The sequence below is a fragment of the Protopterus annectens genome, chromosome 8.part0, assembly GCF_019279795.1.
Source record: "Protopterus annectens isolate FY-2018-M chromosome 8.part0, PAN1.0, whole genome shotgun sequence".
Classification (NCBI taxonomy): Eukaryota; Metazoa; Chordata; order Ceratodontiformes; family Protopteridae; genus Protopterus; species Protopterus annectens.
In genome coordinates, this window is record NC_056741.1 from 1309297195 (window position 1) to 1309320957 (window position 23763).

Sequence of the window (23763 nt, forward strand, 5' to 3'; positions counted from 1 at the left end):
TGTCACCAAGAGTTGGCCTTGGTGATTAGTCTTGCAAAAGAAAGATCCATTGGTGCTGATTTGTACTTAAATGAGTAACCACTGGTAGTTTTATCAAGGGACTCCTCGAAGGGTACTGTTCTGCAGATACCTCCAATGATGCAGTCTTTGGGTGTTGCAGTAAATTGGAAGTTTTCCTTGACCGTGATGTAGGGGAAGACCTTTATTAGGATAGATCTGGGCATTCTCTAGTGTCAGTTGTTCTTCCCATGGAGAATCCTGAGGAGGTGATACCCTTGTCTTCTGGGAGAGAACCACAGCACAGGGTGCAAACCCAGACACGTCTGTGCCATCTAGGTGGAATAATGGCCATAATATTATGGAAACATTTGCATGTCTTTGCGGGATTTGTGATGTATTGGCCAAAACAATGAGGAAGGAAAGAGCTTTGGAAGACTGGACAGCCATGGACTACCTGTATGGCAGGTTATACAAAATGTGAAGACTGCAACCAATGTTATGGTAAGTTCCTAACACAACTGTACTTTACGCATTTCATTGTAGAGTTCATGAAAGAAAAAGAAACATTCTCATTTCTCCTTGCTGGCCAAGAAGGGTGCAGCTTGATATTATTTTAATTGTGTTAGTATAGGAAGTCATCCTCATCCTAGTCCAAGACTTCCCCCATGATTTGATGGAAGCAATGTTCACATCAAGAACTGCCTCCTGCCATGCACTGTTTATTGCATGCTTCATGCTGTACAAGGTTTTATTCCCTCCGCCTCCATTTGCCTGCATTGTGCAACTGAGGAATTCATTTAACCAGTCAGTGCTTCCATGCAGAGTCTAAAAAACGTCATTGCAGATCAGTGATCTAACCCATTTAGCAATAAAAAAAATAAATAAATTTCACCAAACCTAGTCTGTCTTAAGGTAATAATATTTCACTTGATAGGCTTGTGCCTTCAAGTAGAAAAGGTTCTCAGTTTGGATTAAGCTGTGTCCAGTACTACACTAGCTGGTAAACTGTGTCCATTTTCAGGAACCTACATGTGTTAGGTCATGTATTCCATGGTGATGGTGCATGTTTCTTCTGTTTCTTTATGTGCTGAATTTGTGGTGAGCAGAACTGTGGCCCCCCCACTGGTTGTTTAGTTAAGTTTTATAAGGAAATATCACCTTTTACTTTTCTCACTGAGGAGCCCATCCTCTGTATTGGACCTTAGCTTTGTGATATATGGGCATGCTCATTACTTGTGCTTGCTAAATCAGTGACACACTGTTATTTCTTGGAGGATATTGTTGCTGACCATCTTTGCATCTGTACCTTATATCCTAGAACTTCAGTCCCTTTGGTATTCAGAACTACGTGTGTGCTTTTACATGGGTAAAGTATACTTAATGGTAAACCTGTATTTTATTCCCAAAGCTAATTTTGTAGTTTTGCCTGAGCCAGTTTTCATGTTCCTGTGGCAGAAATGAGAGAATTGTGAGTCGTCCATCTGTGAATTGCACAGATAGCACATGAGCCAGCAGAGGAGGATACATTAGTTTAGATGGACCAGCTGTTTGTTTCATTTGCCCCAGACAGAGAGAGGGAGGGGGGCTTTGGCTCTCAAGCAGTTATTCCCAAGTGCATTACAAACCTCATTGCTTTTTGCCACCATTAGCTCAACCATCTACTGGTTAATATGTCCAAAGCCAAATCTACCAAGGGAGTGATTGTCATCTGTGATCGCTTCAGGAATGACTTTATTGTAGACATTTATGCCATGGTCACTTAGTCCTTGGCAAATCCCTTTAAGTATTATTGCTATTGGACTATTTTTTCCCCTCCCTGTTTCCACCATGTCACTCCTTGGGAGTCAGCCTAACCCAGAGATAATAAAGGAGGAGATTCCTCAACATTAGACACCAAACAGAAATGTACCTTATCTGTTGACTTGCTAGAAAACAAAGTCACTTTTTAATATGCTGGGTGTATCCTTCTGCCATCCCATTGTAGGTGATTATTTCCATCAGCAGATGTCCTTCAAGGATGCATCTGCAGTCATAACATATGGGTTGTCCTGCCTCAGGCAGCCCTTCGGTCGGCCGGATTCCAAAGTCTGGGTCTGGCCTCGGCTGATGTCGCACTTCACCCGACGTCATAGCTCCTGGGGTATAAAGGCATCAGCCGACGCCATTTTCCTCCGTCTTTCTTGCCGCGCGGTGCCCGAAGCAGAAGCTGTTTGCAAGTGCCGGTCGGTCAGATCCAGAGATTTCAACTACTGAAGACTTCTAAAAAAGCTAAGTACCCCGTTGGGGACTCTTTCTTGCCTCAGCCGATGTCAGACAAAATAAATAATTGTTTAACTTGTGGGAAACAAATACCTCATAAGGATTTCCACTCTTACTGCCTTCCTTGCTTAGGCCCAGACCACGACGTATCAGCTTGTTTAGCCTGTGCTTCCTTCAACCGACTGACACTTAGACGTCGGTCGGAGTTGGCAGAAAAGTTTTTTGGCTCCACTTTTGCATATAAAATGCCGTCGGAGACTCCGACTACACATTTAGCTAAAAAACACAAGGAAAAGGACCGACACTCGCAGCCCGCGGTTTCGGCTGAAACCACGGTTAGGCCTACCGCGAGTGTCTCGGTTTTGGCTGAAACCGAGACCTCGGTTCTCCCTTCGGCCGAAAGCATGCCTCTGATAACCGAGGCCACACAGGCCATGGCTGAGTCGGCTACAGAAATTCCTGCTGAAGAAGCAGGCACACAAGATTTGTCTGACACTATTCCGTTGGACATCTCTACTCCTGCACGTGGGGCAGCTAGACCCCCTGCTTCTATGTCTATCAAGGCCTTTTCCAGGGCTAAAGCAGCCAAACTTTCCAAGGCCTTACCTACAAAAGCTCCCTCTCACAGGCCTACCTCAAGTTCTCAGATTCTCAGCCGTGCTGAGGACCTTATTCCTCTGATCAGGGGATCCCAATCTCACCCAGACAGGGCCTCACAACCCCCTCCTGAAGAGGCCTAGGACTGAACCCCCTGAACCTCTCTCCTCTGACTATTCCTCGGATGGTTCAGATTTATCTGACCATCAGGAAGGCCCATGCTCACCTTACGAGGATTCTGATGCAGAAGAACTCCATTCCTTCTGCCTCACCTCCAGAAGAATTTTCATTTGGGGAAACCCTACACTCAATGAGGGAACACTTCCAATGGCAGGGTCAGGATTTTTCTGATTCTAGGAAAAGGCTAAGGACTTTTTTACACTTACCACAGCATAGGCCTTTAGCCATACCACCTGTACTATCAGTTGTTGATGATGCATACAATGATGCCAGCACTGCCCCTGATTCTCTACCCCCGGCCCCTGCCAAACCTGACAGATACTACAGGGTCCCGGATTCTCACTTCCACTTGTATAAGGCCCATGCTGCAGACCCAGAAACCATTTCTCAGGGCCCTAAAGGTGTTGCAGCTGCCTCTGCCAAAAACCCACTACCCTCTGAAAGAGAATCTAGAGCATTAGAGATGGGGTAAAAAGGTTTATACATCTGCTACTCTTTCTGCCAGGGCTTTAAACTGTCAATTTCACATGATACAGTACCAGGAATTTTTGTTAGATCAGCTGAATAAAAAGCTGGCCTCTCCTGAACCTTTAGACCGTAAGTCCCTTCAGGATTTGGTCCACAACTCTCAGCAGGTCAGTAATCATTTCTTAAAATGTGGCTATGATGCACTGGAGGCTTCATTTAGATCAGCTATGACTGGAGCAGTTATTCGAAGGCATGCCTGGTTAAAAGAACAATCCTTACCAGACCATGTTAAGTCAATTCCTAGATGGCCCTATGGAGAAACAAAGTTTATTTGGCTCCCCTGCACAGGAGGTTCTAAAGAAAGTGGAAGAAAAAGCAAAATCTGTCCAAACAGTCAAGGATTTTCTGCAGGTCCAACCTCCGAGGTTTAGCAGAAATTGGCCTTCAAAGAATTGGTCCTTTCCAGACACCTCCAGAGCACAGAGAGGCAGAAATAGACGCCCAAGAGGCAGAGGTCAATCAAGGGGTGCCTACAGGGGTCGTCAGTGGCAACCTGCCAACCAGAGAAGTGCCGCCACAGCTGCGACTGCAACCACTTCCACAGGACAGACACAATGACTTGGCTCTGATTCCGCCTACCAGGGAACAACTGGAAGCACCCTTGGGCGGAAAGCTAGCTTTATTTTCAAAAAACTGGCATTACATTACAGGAGATAAATGGACTTTACAAACAATAGACAAGGGCTACAAGTTTCACTTCCACACTCTACCAAAAAAGAGAGGAATGCCAAACCTTCCACCAAGCCAGAAATCAGAGGCTCTAAAACAAATAATCAGCTTACTAAGGATGAGAGCAATAGAAAAGGTACCATCTATGGAACAAGGCCAAGGATTTTACTCCAGACTATTCCTTGTACCAAGAAAAGAAAATCAATGGAGGCCTATTCTCAACTTGTCCGCACTGAACACATTCCTCATTGTTCCAAAATTCAAAATGCTGACCCTACAGCAACTTCTTCCCATGTTGGGCAAGGAGTCTTGGCTGGTGACTCTAGATCTCAAGGAGGCATACCTGCACGTCCCTATACGACCAGATTGCAGAAGACACCTCAGATTTCTTGCAGGATCAGAGCATTATCAATTCTCAGCATTGCCCTTTGGCTTATCTACTGCGCCCAGAGTGTTCATGAAATGCCTGGCATCAGTAATTGCTCATTGCAGACTTCAGGAAATTCAAATCTACCCATACCTGGACGACTGCCTAATACAAGCGGACAACAAGACAAAATTAATAAAGGATTTGGCCTATGTCATACAACTGCTGCAAGCCTTGGGATACACAGTCAACATACAAAAGTCAAGACTAGTGCCATCCCAAAGGATAACATTTTTGGGTGCAGAACTGGACACAATAACTCAGATGGCTTTTCTCACAGAGGAAAAACAAAAACAACTACCACTCTATTTCACTGCATTAACAAGACAAACTCGGCTTACTGCAAGGAAAGTCCTGCAGGCCCTGGGTTACATGGCATCCTGCATAATCTTGATCCCACATGCCAGGCTGCATATGAGAAAGTTACAATGGTACCTAAGGAATGTATGGTCTCAACACAAACACAGTCTACAAGCCCTGATACCAATCATTCCATGCCTGAAAAAAGAATTCCTGTGGTGGGCTCAGGCCTGTCAGATAAACAGAGGATTGCCTTTCCACAAACCACATCCAAGGCAGACCATCACCACGGACGCCTCAGACCTAGGCTGGGGGGCACACATGGAAGACAAGTGCTTCCAAGGCCTATGGTCCCAAGACCAGCTGAATCTACACATAAATCTAAAGGAGATGCTGGCAGTGAAGCATGCAATCGAGGCATTCAGACCATTCCTCCAGCAAGGACACCTGCTGATACGGATGGACAATACCACAGTCATGTGGTACATCAACAAACAGGGAGGCACACATTCATACCCTCTATGCCGGATGGCAATGGACCTGTGGAACTTGGCCCTGAATCTCAACATCCAACTGCAGGCCAGATTTGTACCAGGGAAAGAGAATTCACTAGCAGACAGCTTAAGCAGAACTACCACGGATGCTCACGAATGGATGCTGCATCCAGATATCTTCAAAACCATAACAAAGAAATGGGGAATGCCAGAGATAGACCTGTTCGCCTCCCCACTCAACCACCAACTGAAGAAAGTCTGCTCAAGAGTATACCACCCACTTGCCTGGAGGGTGGACTCCCTTTCTTTCAGCTGGAAGGCCCTGACAGTATATGCCTTCCCACCTCTCCCTTTGATGTACAAAGTTCTACTGAAGATCAGAGAGGAACAGCCAAAGGTAATTCTGATAGCTCCAGACTGGCCAAGGCAACATTGGTACCCGCTACTGAGAAGCATGTCTCGACGCACTCATGGCCTCTACCTCTATGTCCTTTACTTCTAACACAGAACAACTACAAGACCCTGCATCCAAACTTAAAAACGCTGCAGCTAACTGCTTGGAAAATTGCATAAAACAAAACCAACCTGATTTATCTCAGAGGGTTAAGGACATTATCCTGGAGGCTCGCAGACCCTCCACAAGGAAAACATATTCAGCCAAATGGAAAAGATTCCTCATTTGGAGTGCAGAAAAGGGAGAAAATGTCACACTGGCAAACCTAGCACACATCCTGGAATACTTAGCAGAACTGTTCCACAATGGCCTGTCCTAATCTTCCATTAAGATTCATGCATCAGCAATTTCAGCAGAGTACAACATGGATCCTCCTGTCTTCTCTCATCCTCTCCTCAGACAATTTTTGAGAGGGATCAAAAATGTAAAGCCTCCAAGGAAACCACCTCTGCCTGCATGGGATCTCAATTTTGTGCTAGAAAAATTAACACTTCCCCCTTTTGAACCAGCAGCAACAGCAGACTTGCAGTTCTTATCTTGGAAAACTGCCTTTCTGCTAGCAATCACTTCAGCAAGAAGGGTATCTGAGTTACAGGCATTAATGGCAGTGCAGCCTTTCCTTATTTTCCACCAGGATAGAGTGTCTGAGAACCAATCCTACTTTTATGCCAAAGGTGTATCCTTGAACCAAGCTATTCATTTACCTACATTCTTCCCCAACCCACAGAACAGGGGGGAAAAACTACTACACACCTTGGATGTACACAGACAACTGCGCTACTATCTGGACAGAACTAAAGCCAACAGAAAAACTGACCAGCTTTTGGTAGCATATGCAACAGGAGTGCAAGGAAAAGCAATTTCAAAACAGACAATCTCAAAATGGATAGGAAATTGCATTCGATTCTGCTATTCATTTCATGGAAAGGTAACTCCTGAAAATATCAGACCTCACTCCACAAGAGCTACAGCCACCACTACAGCTTTCCTACGAGGAGTGGCTATCAAAGACATTTTAGAAGCTGCTACTTGGAGCTCCGTGCATACATTTGCCAAACATTATAATCTTCCTTTATACTCTAGATCCCGAGCAGGTTTTGCCACTGCTGTTTTACAAGGGATCTTAACTACACCATCATTATCTTAGTGCCTCCTCCCCCAGTTTGGCTATGGTATTCTACCCATATGTTATGACTGCAGATGCATCCTTGAAGGACATAGTACAGTTTTGTACCTACCATAAATGTAGATGTCCGATAGGTATGCATCTGCAGTCAGGATTACCCACCCTCCTTCCCCTCTGTGGTATTCCTAGGGTACTTACCCCTCTTTTAGCCAGCTGGGGGGATCTATTATTGTGTATTTGTTTGTATGTATATATATATATATATATATATATATATATATATATATATATATATATATATATATATATATATATTTTGCTTCCTACTGTTTGGAATTTTCTACATTTATCCAAATTTAGCCTTCCTAGAGGGCACCTGGCATCTGGGGCAAGAAACACTGAGAAAAATGGCGTCGGCTGATGCCTTTATACCCCAGGAGCTATGACGTCGGGTGAAGTGCGACATCAGCCGAGGCCAGACCCAGACTTTGGAATCCGGCCGACCGAAGGGCTGCCTGAGGCAGAACAACCCATATGTTATGACTGCAGATGCATACCTATCGGACATCTACATTTATGGTAGGTACAAAACTGTACTTTCTTGCTGGACTTCCCTGTAAGTTAAGTATATATTATTTGGTTAGTTGTTTAATAATATGTTGTTTTATTTGCTTAGTTTCTTGATTTTTTTTGAGGAGGGTGCTTAGTGGCTAGATGCAAAAACTGATTGGGGGGGGGGGTTCAGAGAGTGAACATGGTTATGTAGCCAGTGTATTGCATTATTGCGTGTGTGTGTGTGTATCTCTTTGTCTGTCTGCGTGCACATACCTTAATGTGGAATTTTGCTAAAAAATGCTGAATTATGTTTGCTGAACTAAAACCCAACCTAGTTTTCATCAAGAAGGGGATATCTAGTAAATCAACTGCTGTGGTAAGAAAGAAAGCATGCTTGTCTGTTTGGCAAGCTGGTTAATCTCTATCTGGGTATGTTTTTCTTCCCCTCCCTCTCCATTTAAATGTGCTGTACTAGGGGAAAACATGACTTGGCTTGACCTACATGCCTGAAGTTTATTCAGTAGAAGATGGTGCTTCCATTGTTTATAAAACTGTTTGCTCACTGTGTGCATGAGTGCAGTGTAGCTGATGCAGTTGCTCACTGATGGTCTGGAGACTTCTGGAATGAACTTTATCGGAGAAGCTGAATGTTGCATTAAAATGATTTAGTACTATGGCATTTTTTTTTGTATATTTTTTGTTAGCAGCAATATCTCTAAAGTTGTATTTTTAGAGTTCCCCCCTTTGTTGCTTCATGCCATTGTGCTTACCAGCCATCATGCCTCCCTCAGATTCTGTCCATTTGTTCCTCAGTTAAGTGTAACATCCAGAGCCATCAAAAGTGGTCATTATAACTGCTGCTTGCAGCTTTGCAGGCTTTTGGCAATGAGGGCATTTATATAGCCTAATTCCACCGTCTGGGATGGATGACAAGCTGCCAACCCACAATACCATCCATCTCCATGTGCACACTTCTGTACACTTGCTAATGAAGGCTACCACCAGGCTGTGGCTTTTGCAGTCTTTTATTTTATTTTTTTTTTAAATGAACAGAATTGTATATCATACTGAATTTTTGATTAATGTTTTGCAGGTCTTAGTGATTTTGAGGATGTATCCTTGGAAACGCTGACAGTGGCTGAAACTCAGACTGGTTTCATCAGGTGTAACATCCCAGTAAGCAACCCTAAGGCACTTGTTCGTTACCGTATTCGAGGAAAATGGCTTGAAAACTCAACAGGTTGGTGAAATGTTAGGTAGAGGAATCATTGCATATATTCCAGAACACTTGTGTATGTACTTGTGTAGTTTTCATGTTGTAACAAGTCTATGAAAGATGTTTTTATATTAAGATTTACATGCTTTGTGTTGATTTATTTTGTCACCTGGGAGGTTTACTGGGCAACAGAGAAGTTAATGCGTATGACTTGTGTCCCATATATTTTAATTAAATCTAAAGAGCAATATCTAATTATATTTTATAGTTTAATTTTTAAGTGTATAAATACAAAACTGTATTGGAAGTATATGATATAATCTGGTATTTTAAAGTAGCCTCCCACTGATTAACATCTAAAGTGCTGCTACAGACACTTCAGTAAAGTGCTCTTAATAATGTCTCACCTTTAACAAAGGTTATTGTAGTGAAAATACCAGTGTTGCTTTAATGTTCTGACAATTCCAGTATGTATGAATGGGTGTTTTTTAGGCAGAGCCCAGGGCAAATGTTGAAGAATGCTTCCCCTTCTGAAATTGGGTCAGAGTCCTTTTATGTAGCAGTGGGTCAGAGGGCTGACACTGAGAATTCATGTTAAATTCTTTAGTGTGCCAGTCTGTCACAAGATCCACAAACACACACTCACACTTATTGCATACAGGCAATTGGAGGGAAATGAAAAGAAAACTAATTTGTCTACAGGATGTCCTCTGTTTGTTGGAAGAAACTGGGACCAAGATAAAATCTGTAAAGAGACTGAGAAGAGATGCAGACTTCAAACTGAAAAATAACCACAAGGACCACCTAGTCACTTGCTTTTGCACACAATCTACCCACTCGAATATAAGCTTCATGAGGTACACATTTGACTGTTAAAAAGTCACATAAATGTCCTGGTCATATTGCTCTGAAGAGATTTACACTACCCCTGAAGCCATATCAGTGATCATTCAAAATCGTTCATTTAATTCAATATCTTTTTATTCTAACACATAACTTGGCCCCACAAAAGTTAGCCATGTTTTGTATTCTTCTAATATTTGCCCCCCCCCCCCTGCACCCGCAGTCTAGATAGAGAGTTGAGTAATTTTCTTTCATTCACCCTGTTTATCAGTAGCAGCTTCATCATCTGTAGGAATGCTCAGTGTGCATGTCTCCTTAACGGCCACTTCGAGCAGCACTCTACAGTAGTCAGTGTCATTGTTACTTCAGTGTACAATTCTGAGTCAAGTATTATAACCGATGATGCTTACATGCCCAGAAAGATGTTGGTTTTTTTACAAATGTAACATCCTTAAAGTTAAAATGGATAAAACTAGGCAGCAGAACAACTTTAAAGGACATTCTAAACTCATCAGTGCTTCAAATTATTTTACATTATTTCACAAAGTGTTTACCAGGTACCTCACAGTGTGTGCTACTGTAGTATATGTGCAATTGTTCCATTCAACTCAGAAGGCCATGTTGCATAGTACCATAGGTTGGTACTAGGCTATCGGCCCTAGGGCCTACACAAGCCTAGCCATAACAATTCCCTGGCTATTTCTTCCCACACTATTTACTTCCCTGGACCCCTGTCTAGCAGAGTGACTGACGTGATCCTTGGGGTGAATTTCCTTTCTCCCATCCAATCATCAAGGTTCCTTTTGAAGAGGGCCAAAGAGGTGCTGTGCTTGAGATGTATGGGCAGTCTATTCCAGAGTCTGGGGAGTCTCTGGGTCAGGAACCTATCCCTCCAGCATGTTTTGTTTATTGTGATGACAAGGTTTAGATCCCTGGAGCATGTGGCTCTGAGAAATTGGGATTTCTTTAAGTGTAACATGTCCAACAGCTCTGGGTTTGACATGGCCTTTTTTGTTAAGCAGAGATCGCCTCAGAGTAGACGATATGCCACAGAGTATAGCTGGAATTTTTTAAGGCGGTCAGCATAGGGCATCTGCTTTAGGCCTGTGATTCTTTTAGTGAGGTATTTCTGCAGCCTTTCCAGTTGTTGCAGATGTCTTGAGAGGTACATACCAAATGGGGAGTTGTATTCTATAATGGGTCTAATGATAGATGAGTACAGTGGGACAATGACCTCCTTTTTTCTGGATGAAAAGCCCTTCGTGATGAGGTGTGCCACATAGAAGGATTTCCTGACTGTTGTGGCGATGTGGTTATTGAAGGTGAGACCACTGTCTACTTGTGTCCCTAAGTCTCTTATCACACTTTCAGTGGTTAGTGTACTGCCACCTATGTGGTAATTCGCGGGTACATGTTTTTTCCCAAAGGGGATAACTATACATTTCTTGGCATTGAGCTTGAGCCCATGGCTCTGGCACCATGCATCTGTTTCTGTAAGGCCCTTTTGTAGAGTATCAACATCATTTGAGGATTCAATAATGGCTCCCAGTTTGCAATCATCTGCGAACTTTGTTAGCCAGAGTTCCTTAGTGTTGGCCTGTACTTCAGAGAAATAGATGCCAAACAAGAGAGGTCCCAGGACTGAACCCTGAGGTACTCCAATAAAGTTTTTAATGCAGTTTGTTATAGTCATAATGAGTATTCATGTAGGTGTGCAGGGGGATAGTTATCTATGTATATTTAATGAGTTTTATGTATGTGTGTGTATGCCAGGGTTTTGTGATATAAAAAATGAGACCACATTAAATCATTTCAAAACTTTTCCCACCTTTAATGTGACCTATAGCCTGTACAATTCAGTTGAAAAATGAACAAATCTGTTAGGGGGAAAAAATATAAAAAAAAGTACAATACACTCATTGCATAAGTGTGTGCACACCCTTAAATTAGTACTGTGTGTGTGCACACCCTTAAACTAATACATTGTTGAAGCACCTTTTGATTTAATTACAGTATTCAGTCTTCTTGGGTAGGATTCTATCAGCATGGTACATCTTGACTTGGCAATATTTGCCCACTCTTCCTTGCAAAAGCGCTCCAAATCTATCAGATTGCGAGGGCATCTTTTGTGCACAGCCCTCTTCAGGTCACACCGCAGATTTTCTATTGGATTGGTCTCTGGCTGGGTCATTCCAAAACTTTAGATGTTCATCATGTTTCACTGTTGCAGTCATTACACTTGGGTTATCCTGCTGGCAAGTGACCCATAGTCGGCCCGAGTTCCAAAGTCTTGGTCCAGCATCGGTTGCTGTCGCCTCTTCCCTGACGTCAGTGCGCCAGGGGTATAAAAGTTGCAACCAACGCCATTTTCTTCTGTCTTTCTTGCCGTGCGGCCCGAAGCATAAGCAGTTTGCAAGTGCCGGTCGGCCGACTCCTGAGATTTTCAAAGTTGAATTTCAGAACTGAAGTCTTCAATAAAGCTAAGTACCCCATTGGGGAAACTTTTTCTTGCTCCAGACCGATGTCAGTAAAAGTTAATAATTGTATTTCTTGTGGGAAGCAAATACCTCATAAGGACTTTTACTCTTACTGCATTCCTTGCCTAGGCCCTGACCACGACATCACTAGATGTTCATCGTGTTACCCTGCTGCAGTCATCACACTTGCGTTATCCTGCCTTCAGGCGGTCCCGCAGTCTGTCCGAGTTCCAAAGTCCTGGTCCGGCGTCAGCTGCTGTCGCCTCCTCCCTAACATCAGTGCGCCAGGGGTATACAAGAGGCATCCAACGCCATTTTCTTCAGTCTTTCTTGCCGCACAGTGCCCGAAGCAGAAGCAGTTTGCAAGTGCTGGTTGGCCGACACCTGAGATTTTCGAATCGAATTTCAGTCCGAAGTCTTCAATAAAGCTAAGTACCCCGTTGGGGATACTTTTCTTGCCTCAGTCCGATGTCAGAAAAAGTTAACAATTGCATTTCTTTTGGGAAGCAAATATTATTATTGTATTCCTTGCCTATGCCCAGACCACGACATCACAGGTTGTCTGTTTTGTGCTAGGTTTAATAAACGAACTGTCAAACGCCGTTTTGTCTTTGCATGACATTACTTTGGTAGGAAATTTAATTATATCATGCCGTCGGAACAGCTGACGACTGGCATGCATAAAAAACGCAAGGATAAGGACAGGCAGCCTAGGAACAAGCCAGATTCCGAGGCCTCTGCTGGGCCTGTTGCCGGTTCTCCGGTTTTCAGTGAGGCGCCTACGCAGCCCCTGATGACCGCAGAATTGGAACCCCAGACAGCTGCGGATTCTCAAGCGGAGTGTACTAGGCCATCACAGCCATCTTCATTAGGCCCTTCCGACGCCAGAGCAGAAGGAGATCCCAATGCAGGAGAAACACCTTCGGTTGCAGAAGGTATCTTCAGACCGACTACACTCACCATTAAATCTTATGCTAAGCTTAAAACTCCATTAAAACCAAAAAAGACTGTATATCTGTCTACAGTTCAAGGCCCCATGCCTAAGAAACAGATGCTTAAGATGGCTGAAGATTTGATTACCCTAATCAGGGGTTCACATCCCCCTCCAGATAAAAGAGTAAGACAAGAGGAGGATTATGCTTCCTCTGACGAGGTTTCAATTTCCTCAGATTCTTCTGAGGAACAGGATTACACTTTCCCCCCTTATGAAGACTCTGATGCTGAAGACTCTATTCCCTCAGCATCTCCCCCTGAAGACTACTCCTTTGGGAAAACTTTACATACCATGAGGGAACATTTCCACTGGGAAGGCCAGGACTACTCTGATTCTAAGAAAAGGCTCCGAGAGTTCCTTTTACTACCCCAGCACAGACCACTTGCTATCCCTCCAGTTTTAGACATTGTGGATGATGTTTACTTGAAGTCTAGTTTAAGTTCAGACTCTCTACCTCCTGCTCCAGCCAAACCAGGCATGTACTACAACGTACCTGACTCACACATATTCCTTTATCAAAGCCCTGTGGCTGACCCAGAAACAATTTCCCAGGGTCCCAAAGGGGCTAAAGCTTCTATGGCTAAAAATCCTGTGCCCTCTGAAAGGGATTCCAGAGCCCTAGATAGATGGGGAAAGAAGATCTACACCTCAGCTACTCTGGCTATGAGAGCATTAAATTGTCAGTTTCACATGCTGAAATATCAGCAATTCCTAATGTCTCAATTAAAACAAAAAATGAGCACACATTCTGCACAGTCTGAATTCAAGGAAATGCAGGATCTGTTGCATGCAGCTGAACAGGTGGGCAAACATACTTTACAATGTGGATTTGATTCATTGGAAGCTTCCTGTAGAGCAGCTGTTACTGGCTCTGTTATACGTAGACATGCTTGGTTAAAAGAACAAACCCTACCTGATCATGTTAAAGCAAAATTATTGGATGCACCTTTACAGCAGGATGTATTATTTGGTGTCAAAGCAGAACAGGTTTTAAAGAAAATGGAGGATAAGGCAAAGTCTATGCAGACGGTCAAGGATTTTTTTACAGGTACAACCCCCTCGTTTCAGCAGAAATTGGCCAACAAAAAACTGGTCCTTTCCAGCTTCGGACAGATCACAGAGGGGCAAATACAGACGCCCAAGGGGCAGAGGTCAGTCACAAGGCCCTTACAAACCTCGCCAATGGGGTACACCTACCTAGAAAGGAGGAGAAGACAGGCCCCAAGCTAGCAGAAGACAAACACAATGACTCAGTCCTCAAACTACCAAGCAAATCTCTCTTGGCAGCTCCCTTGGGAGGAAAATTAGCACTCTTTGCAGACAGCTGGCACATCATCACAAAAGACAAATGGGTCCTGAACATTGTCTCACAAGGATACAGATTCCAATTTCATACCTTGCCAAGGATAAAAAGAATGCCAAACCTGCCACCAAATCAATGGGCAGAGGCACAAAAACAAATTACAGCTCTCATGGACATGAGAGCCATTCAACAGGTACCTACACAGGAGCAAGGACAAGGATTTTACTCAAGACTCTTTCTAGTCCCAAGAAAAGACAAAGCATGGAGACCCATTCTGGATCTTTCAATTCTGAACACCTACCTACAAGTACCAAAATTCAAGATGCTAACACTACAGCAGCTTCTTCCCATGCTGGGCAAGAATGCTTGGCTAGTAACGTTGGACCTCAAGGAGGCATACCTGCATGTCCCTATCAGACAAAATTGCAGAAGATACCTCCACTTCATTGCAGGTTCAACCCATTATCAGTTCTCTGCACTGCCCTTTGGCTTATCTACTGCGCCCAGGGTCTTCACAAAATGCCTGGCACCAGTAATTGCATACTGCAGACAAAGAGGAATTCAAATATACCCATACCTGGACGACTGCCTTATTCAAGCAGAAAGCAAGGACATTCTTTTAAAGCATCTGGCATTTGTCAAACACCTTCTAAGATGCCTAGGGTACACAGTAAATGAAAAGAAATCAAAACCAGTGCCCTCACAAAACATAATATTCCTGGGTGCCAGCTTGAATACAACAGCCCAGGTGGCTTATCTCACGCCAGACAAGCAACAACAGCTGACTCAATACTTCAAAATAATGGCAACAAAGACCCAACTTCCTGCAAGAAAAATTCTGCAGGCCTTTGGATTCATGGCATCTTGCATACTACTAATACCATTTGCAAAACTGCATATGAGGAAATTACAATGATACCTGAAAAGCGTATGGACTCAGCACAGCCACAGCTTGGAAACAGTGATACCACTCATTCCCTGCCTTCAACAGGAGTTTCTATAGTGGACACAGGCATGTCACCTCAACAAGGGTCAGCCTTTCACCTTACCCACAGCCAGGCAAACTATGACAACAGATGCATCAGACTATGTCTGGGGAGCACACATGGCAGGACAGTGCATTCAGGGCAAATGGACTACAGATCAAAGGCATCTGCATATCAATCAAAAAGAAATGCTAGCAGTACAGAATGCCCTAACAGCTTTCAAGGACCTCTTATACCCAGGACAACTAATAATAAAGACGGACAATACCACATTAATGTGGTACATAAACAAGCAAGGGGGCACACATTCCTACCCTCTATGCAGGCAAGCAATGACCTTGTGGAACACAGCACTGTCTTACCAAGTTCAATTACAAGCACAATTCCTGCAGGAAAGAAAAACACATTGGCAGACGACCTAAGCAGAAACATCATGGATCCCCATGAGTGGAAACTAGATCCACAAGTATTTGCAATGATAACTCAAAAATGGGGACGCCCAGACATAGATCTGTTTGCCAACCCCCAATACTGCCAACTTCAAAAATTTTGCACAAGGACATTCCATTCACAAGCTTGGAAAGTGGACGTCCACTCATTCAGTTGGAAAACATTAACAGTGTATGCCTTTCCTCCACTGCCTCTTCTAGCAAAGGTACTGCTGAAAGTCAGATTAGAGAGGCCACAAATGATACTCATTGCACCAGACTGGCCACGCCAGCACTGGTATCCAATTCTAAGGAACATGGCCCACGGCCCACCATGGATTTTACCACAAATTCCTCACCTGCTCACCCAGTGAGACAATCGGATTCTACACAGCCAGCTCAAGACTTTAAACCTGGCTGCATGGCAAATTACCTAAACAACCAGCCATCACCTCTATCCAAAGCTGTTATGGATGTCATTCTGGAGGCCAGGAGGCCCAGCACCAGGAAAACCTATTCAGACAAATTGAAAAGATTTTGCAGGCTAAAGGCCAAAATCCCCTTGATCCAAACATTCCTCAGATTCTACAATATTTAACTGAGATGTTGCACAAAGGACTTTCCTTTTCATCTATTAAGATCCACGCCTCAGCAATTTCAGCTCATTACAACACGGATCCTCCTCTATTTTTACATCCACCCCTAATACAGTACCTCAGAGGGGCTAAGAACATAAGACCGCCCAGGGGAGCACCAACACCTACTTGGGATCTCAACTTTGTTCTGGAAAAGCTTACACTGCCGCCCTTTGAACCAGCTTTTTCAGATGATTTAAAATTTATTTCATGGAAAACTGCCCTGCTGCTAGCAATAACTTCAGATAGAAAAGTTTCAGAGCTACAGGCACTAATGGCAGTGGAGCCTTTCCTCATTTTTCATCAAGACAGAGTCTCTCTACAAACTAACCCTTCCTTTATGCCAAAGGTGGTATCCAGTGTGGCCCTAAACCAAACCATTCATTTGCCCACCTTTTTCCCAAATCCCCAGAACAAAGGAGAAAGACTCCTGCACTCTTTGGACATTCACAGGCAATTATGTTACTACTTGGATAAAACTAAGGCTTTCAGAAAATCTGACCAGCTCCTTGTAGCCTATGCTGCAGGATCACAAGGAAAAGCTATCTCAAAACAGACCATTTCAAAATGGATAGGACATTGCATAAGTTTCTGCTACACGCATCATGGGAAACCAGTACCTGCTAACATTAGGACGCACTCCACCAGGGCTACAGCTACATCAGCAGCCTTTCTCAGGTGGGTGCCAACCAAGGATATTCTGGAAGCTGCAACTTGGAGTTCAGTGCACACCTTCACCAAACACCATCACTTACCTCTATATTCTAAGACTAGAGCTAGTACTAGCTTCTTCTAATCCTGTTTAACCCCACCACTCATCCTTAGCTTTGGGATTCAACCCAAGTGTGATGACTGCAGCAGGGTAACACGATGAACGTAGTACAGTTTTGTACCTACCATAAATGTAGATGTTCGAGTGTTCACCCTGCTGCAGTCCAGGTTACCCTCCCTCCATCCCCTCTGAACTAGCTGGACTTATCTATACCATTCTATCCTATAACAACCTCTGTGGTGTATTTGCTTGTGCCTGAAGGTATTGTTTTATGTTTATATGTATTTTTTTTATATAGCTCTATATATATATATATATATATATATATATATATATATATATATATATATATATATACATCATCTGGGGCAAGAAAAATTGAAGAAAATGGTGTCAGATGCCTCTTGTATACCCCTGGCACACTGACGTCAGGGAGGAGGCAACAGCAGCTGACGCCGGACCAGGACTTTGGAACTCGGGCCGACTGCGGGACCGCCTGACGGCAGGATAACCCAAGTGTGATGACTGCAGCAGGGTGAACACTCAAACATCTACATTTATGGTAGGTACAAAACTGTACTTCGTCGGTTTTGTGCTAGATTTAATAAACGCACTATTAAAAGTCAGTTTGATTTTGCTTTACATTATTTTGGACGAAGATTTAATTACATAATGCCGTCTGAACGACCGACGACCTGAATATATAAAAAAACGCAAAGACAAGGAAAAAGACAGGCATCCGAGGTCCAAAACCGACGACAAAGCCTCTTCTAGGCCAGTCGCCGGTCCTCAGTGAGGCGCTTTCGTAGCCCCTGGCACCCGCTACCTCAGAGCCACAGGCTGCAACTTGACAGCCACGTGGAGACACCGAGGCCTGTGGAAACTCAAGGTATTGGGCCTACGGAAAATATACCCTCAGATGGGTCCGGAGCCGCTGAGCAGGCACCGGCTTCTGAGGGTGTTTTCAGACCTTCACAGCTTACAATTAAAGCTACTACAGCAGCAAAGGCAAAGTCAAAAACACCATTAAAGACAAAGAAACAAGTGCAGCATTCTCCAGAACAGTCATCCATGCCCAAGAAGCAGATGCTTAAAATGGCCGAAGACCAGGGGCTCCCATCCCCCTCCTGACAAAAGGCCAAGGCAAGACACTGATTATGATTCCTCTGATCAGGTTTCCATTTCTTCTGATTCTTCCTCTGACCAGGGCTATTCTCTCCCTCCCTCCCTATGAAGACTCTGATGCTTAAGAGTCCATTCCTTCAGCCTCACCACCTGAGGATTACTCTTTTGGGGAAACCCTGCACACCATGAGGGAGCATTTTCATTGGGAGAGCCAGGATTACTCAGAATCCAAGAAAAGGCTCAGATATTTCCTTCTATTGCCTCAGCTCAGGCCCTTGGCTATTCCCCCTGTGCTTGATATTGTTTATGATGTTTTTTCTGAATCCAGTCTGTCTCCAGATTCTTTACCCCTTGCACCAGTAAAGCCAGACAGGTACTACAGGGTCCCTGACTCTCATAAATTTCTTTACAAAAACCCCGTTGTGGACCCAGAAACTATTTCTCAGGGCCCAAAAGGGGTTAAAGCTTCCACTGCCAAAAATCCTGTCCCCTCAGATAGGGATTCCAGAGCTCTGGACAGATGGGGGAAAAAGTTTACGCTTCTGCTTCTTTAGCTGTAAGAGCTTTAAACTGTCAGTTTCACATGCTTAAATATCAGCAGTATCTCATGTCATTGTTAAAGCAGAAAATGGTTACAAATATAGAAAGTCCTGGCTGTGAAGAAATGCAGGATTTATTGCATGCAGTTGAACAAGTGGGAAAGCATACTCTGCAATGTGGTTTTGATTCATTAGAGGCTTTTTTGTAGAGCCGCAGTTACAGGCTCAGCTATTCGAAGACATGCTTGGTTGAAAGAACAAAGTTTACCTGACCATGTTAAAATGAAATTATTGGATGCTCTACTACAGCATGATACTTTGGTGTTAAGGCAGAAGAGGTTTTAAAGAAAATGGAGGATAATGCAAAGTCATTGAAAACTGTGAAAGACTTCTTACAGGTCCAGCCACCTAGATTTAGCAGGAACTGGCCTTCAAAAAATTGGTCCTTTCCAGTGTCAGACAGGCCACAAAGAGGCAGATACAGACGCCCAAGAGGCAGATCTCAGCCCCATGGCTCCTACAGACCTAAACAATGGGGTGCTTCAGCCCCCAAAGGAGGAGGACAAATCACAACCTTATAGGAAACAGTCACAATGACTTCCCTTTCCAAATGCCAAGCTCTTACCAGTTGACAACACCCCTAGGGGGAAAGCTAGCACTTTTCTAAAAAAAATTGGCACATGATCACCCAAGACCGATGGGTGTTGAATATAGTTTCTCAAGCGTACAGGTTCCACTTCCACACGCTTCCAAAACCTGCCAAACCTGCCACAAAACCAATGGGCAGAGGCACAAAAACAGATTGCAGCTCTTATGGATATGGGAGCTATTCAAAATGTTCCACAAGAAAAACAGGGCCAAGGATTTTACTCACGACTTTTCCTAATACCCAGAAAGGACTAAGCATGGAGACCAATACTGGACCTGTCAATCCTAAATACTTTCCTGGATGTTCCAAAATTCAAAATGTTAACAGTACAACAACTCTTGCCCATGCTGGGCAAAGAGACTTGGCTAGTTACTTTGGATCTCGAGGCATACCTGAACGTCCCTATCAGACAATCGTGCAGAAGATACCTCAGATTTATAACAGGCTCAATGCATTACCAATTCTGTGCACTGCCCTTTGGCTTATCTACTGCACCCAGGGTCTTCATAAAATGCCTAGCACCAGTAATTGCATTTTGCGGACAAAAAGGAATTCAAATATATCCCTACTTGGACGACTGCCTTATTCAAGCAGAGAGCAAGGACATTCTTCTAAAGCACCTGGAGTTTGTAAAAAGATTACTAATTTGCCTAGGGTACACAGTAAACGAAAAGAAATCAAAACTAGTGCCCTCTCAAGAAATAATATTCCTGGGTGCAAGCTTAAATACAACTACCCAGATGGCTTATCTCACGCCAGACAAACAAAGGCAACTGACTCATTACTTTCAAATGATGGCAACAAAGACCCAGCTCCTTGCAAGAAAAATTCTGCAGGCCTTGGGTTTCATGGCATCTTGCATTCTCCTAATTCCATATGCCAAACTGCATACGAGGAAACTACAATGGTATCTAAAAAGTGTTTGGACTCAACATTGTCACAGCCTAGAGACCATCATAACCTTGATTCCCTGCCTACAACAGGAGTTTCAATAGTGGTCTCAGGCCTGTCACCACAACAAGGGACAGCCTTTCACCTTACCTACAGCCAGGCAGACAATAACAATAGATGCATCTGATTATGCCTGGGGAGCACATATGGCAGGAAAATGTATTCAGGGCACGTGGCCCAAGGAACAAATGCATCTTCACATCAGTCAAAAAGAGATGCTAGCTGTACAGAATGCCCTGACGGCCTTCAAGGACCTAATACATCCAGGACAATTAAAGACGGACAATACCACAGTTATGTAGTACATAAACAAGCAAGGGGGCACACATTCCTACCCCCTATGCAGGCCAGCCATGACTTTGTGGAACACAGCACTGACTTACCAGGTACATCTACAAGCACAATTCTTGCCAGGAACAAAAAATACACTGGCAGACGAACTAAGCAGAAATCTCATGGATCCTCACGAATGGAAGCTAAGTCCACAAGTGTTCAACATGATAACAAGGGAATGGGGATGCCCAGACATAGATCTATTTGCCTCCCCTCACAATTACCAATTACAGAAATTTTGCACAAGGACTTATCACTCTCAAGCATGGAAAGTGGATGCTCTTATCTTTCAACTGGAAAAACCTGACAGTCTATGCCTTCCCCCAATGCCTCTTATCACCAAGGTGCTTCTAAAAGTCAGACAAGAGAGGCCGAAAATGATCCTGATTGCACAAGACTGGCCACTCCAGCACTGGTACCCAATCCTAAAGATTTTGTCCCAAGGCCCACCTTGGCCTCTACCTCAAATCCCTCATATTCTGACACAGCAAAACAATCAGATTCTGCACAGTCAACTCAAAACCTTAAACCTGGCAGCATGGCAGATAATGTAGCCACTCAGACTGCACCTCTCTCTAAAGCTGTTATGGATGTAATTTTGGAAGCCAGGAGACCCAGCACTAGGAAATCTTATGCGGAAAAATGGAAGAGATTTTGTGCTTGGAACCAGGCAAAAGGGTTCGACCCACTGGTCCCTAATATGCCTCAGATTTTACAATACCTGACTGACATGTTGGACAAAGGCCTATCTTTTTCTTCTATTAAAATCCATGCCTCTGCCATTTCAGCTCATTACAATACGGATCCTCCTATTTTTTCACATCCTCTAATATGACAGTACCTCAGAGGGGCAAAGAATATAAGACCCCCTAGGAGACCACCAGTACCTACTTGGGACCTCAATTTTGTTTTAGAAAAACTAACATTGTCCCCTTTTGAACCAGCCAACACAGCTCATCTAAAATTCTTGTCATGGAAAACTGCTCTGCTCCTAGCAATAACCTCAGCAAGAAGAGTTTCAGAGTTACAGGCATTGATGACTGTGGAACCTTTCCTCATTTTTCACCAGGACAGGGTTTCTCTAAGGATGAACCCAACATTCATGCCAAAAGTGGTCTCCAATGTGGCCTTAAACCAAACTATTCATTTGCCTACTTTCTACCCAAATCCCCAGAAAAAAGGGGAAAGACTTCTGCACTCTTTGGATATACACAAGCAGCTACGATTTTACTTGGACAAAAGACAAAACAAAAGCTTTAAGAAAAACTGAGCAACTGTTTTTAGCGTATGCTGCAGGATCACAAGGAAAACCTATTACAAAGCATCCAGTCTCCAAATGGATAGGACACTGCATCCACTTCTGTTATGCACAATATGGCAAATCTGTGCCTAAGGGCATTAGGTCTCTTTCTACCAGAGCAGCAGCCACTTCAGCAACTTTCCTCAGAGGGCTTCCAACCAAAGCCATATTAGAAGCTGCAACCTGGAGCTCAGTGCACACTTTTGCCAAGCACTACCACCTACCTCTCTACTCCAAATCCAGAGCAGGCTTTGCCACTGCAGTTCTGCAGGGCTTGTTAGCCTCTCCAAATCCAATCTAGACCCAGCCACCCTACCTCAGCTTTGGGATTCTACCCAAGTGTAATGACTGCAACAGTGAAACACGATGAACATAGTACAGTTGTGTACCTACCATAAATGTAGATGTTAGAGTGTATTCACTGTTGCAGTCCTGGTTACCCACCCACCATCCCCCTCTTTGCTGGGACTATTCTGTACTTCTCAATTCTATACAACCTATGTGGTGTATTTGCTTTTAGAAGAAGAAAATGTTTTTTAGTGATATATGCATGGTTGTTTGGTATATTTTTATCTTTACAGCCTTCATATCTGGAGGCACCTGACATCTGGGGCAAGAAAAACTGAAGAAAATGGCGTCTGTTGCAACTTTTATACCCCTGGCGCACTGACGTCAGGGAAGAGGCAACAGCAACCGACACCGGACCAAGACTTTGGAACTCGGACCGACTGCGGGTCGCCTGCCAGCAGGATAACCCAAGTGTAATGACTGCAACAGTGAATACAATCGAACATCTACATTTATGGTAGGTACACAACTGTACTTTTTCTTCTGGTGAAGGCTTTCTTTTGTTGATTTAGGTCTATGCTTGGGGTCATTGTCATGTAGAAAAGTGAAATTCCTCTTCATCTTTGGCTTTCTTGCAGACGCCTGAAGGTTTTTGGCCAAAAGTGACTGGTATTTGGAACTGTTCATAATTCCCTCCATCTTGACTAAAGCCCCAGTTCCAGCTGAAGAAAAGCAACCCCAAAGCATGATACTGCCACCACCATGCTTCACCGTGGGGCTGGTGTTCTTTTGGTGATGCGAAGTATTTTTGCGCCAAACGTAACTTTTAGAATTGTAGCCAAAAAGGTCAACCTTGGTTTCATCAGACCATAACACATTTTTCCACATGCTTTTGGGAGACTTGATGTATTGTTTTGCAAATTTTAGCTTGGCCTGGATGTTTTTCTTTGTAAGAAAAAGCTTCTCCTACCCCATAGTCCAGATATATGGAGAATACTGGAGAGTGTTCTCACATGTAGTACAAAACCAGTACTTGCCAGAAATTCCTGGAGCTCCTTCAGTGTTGCCGTAGGTCTCTTGGCAGCCTCCCTGTCCAGTTTTCATCTTGTCTTTTTAATCAATTTTCAAGGGATGTCCAGTTCTTTGCAATGTCACTGTTGTCCCATATTTTCTCCACTTTTTGATGACTGTCTTCAGTGTGTTCCATGGTATGTCCAATGCTGTGAAAATTTTTTGTACCCTTCTGACTGATACCTTTCAACAATGAGATCTCTTTGATGCTTTGTAAGCTCTCTGCGAACCATGGCTTTTGCTGTAGCAGACAACTGAGTAAAT

The 23763-nt window shown here is 43.7% G+C and overlaps 1 protein-coding gene across 2 annotated transcripts in view; it reads left to right on the forward strand.

Annotated features, from left to right (window-relative positions):
• The window catches only part of CDON (cell adhesion associated, oncogene regulated), a 717042-nt gene that overhangs the window by 353349 nt on the left and 339930 nt on the right, over positions 1 to 23763 (forward strand). For both annotated transcript variants that reach the window (XM_044080828.1, XM_044080827.1), the window contains exon 4: positions 8683 to 8829. In XM_044080828.1, the coding sequence (XP_043936763.1) occupies positions 8683 to 8829 (147 nt within the window). The remainder of the gene's footprint in view (positions 1 to 8682; positions 8830 to 23763) is intronic.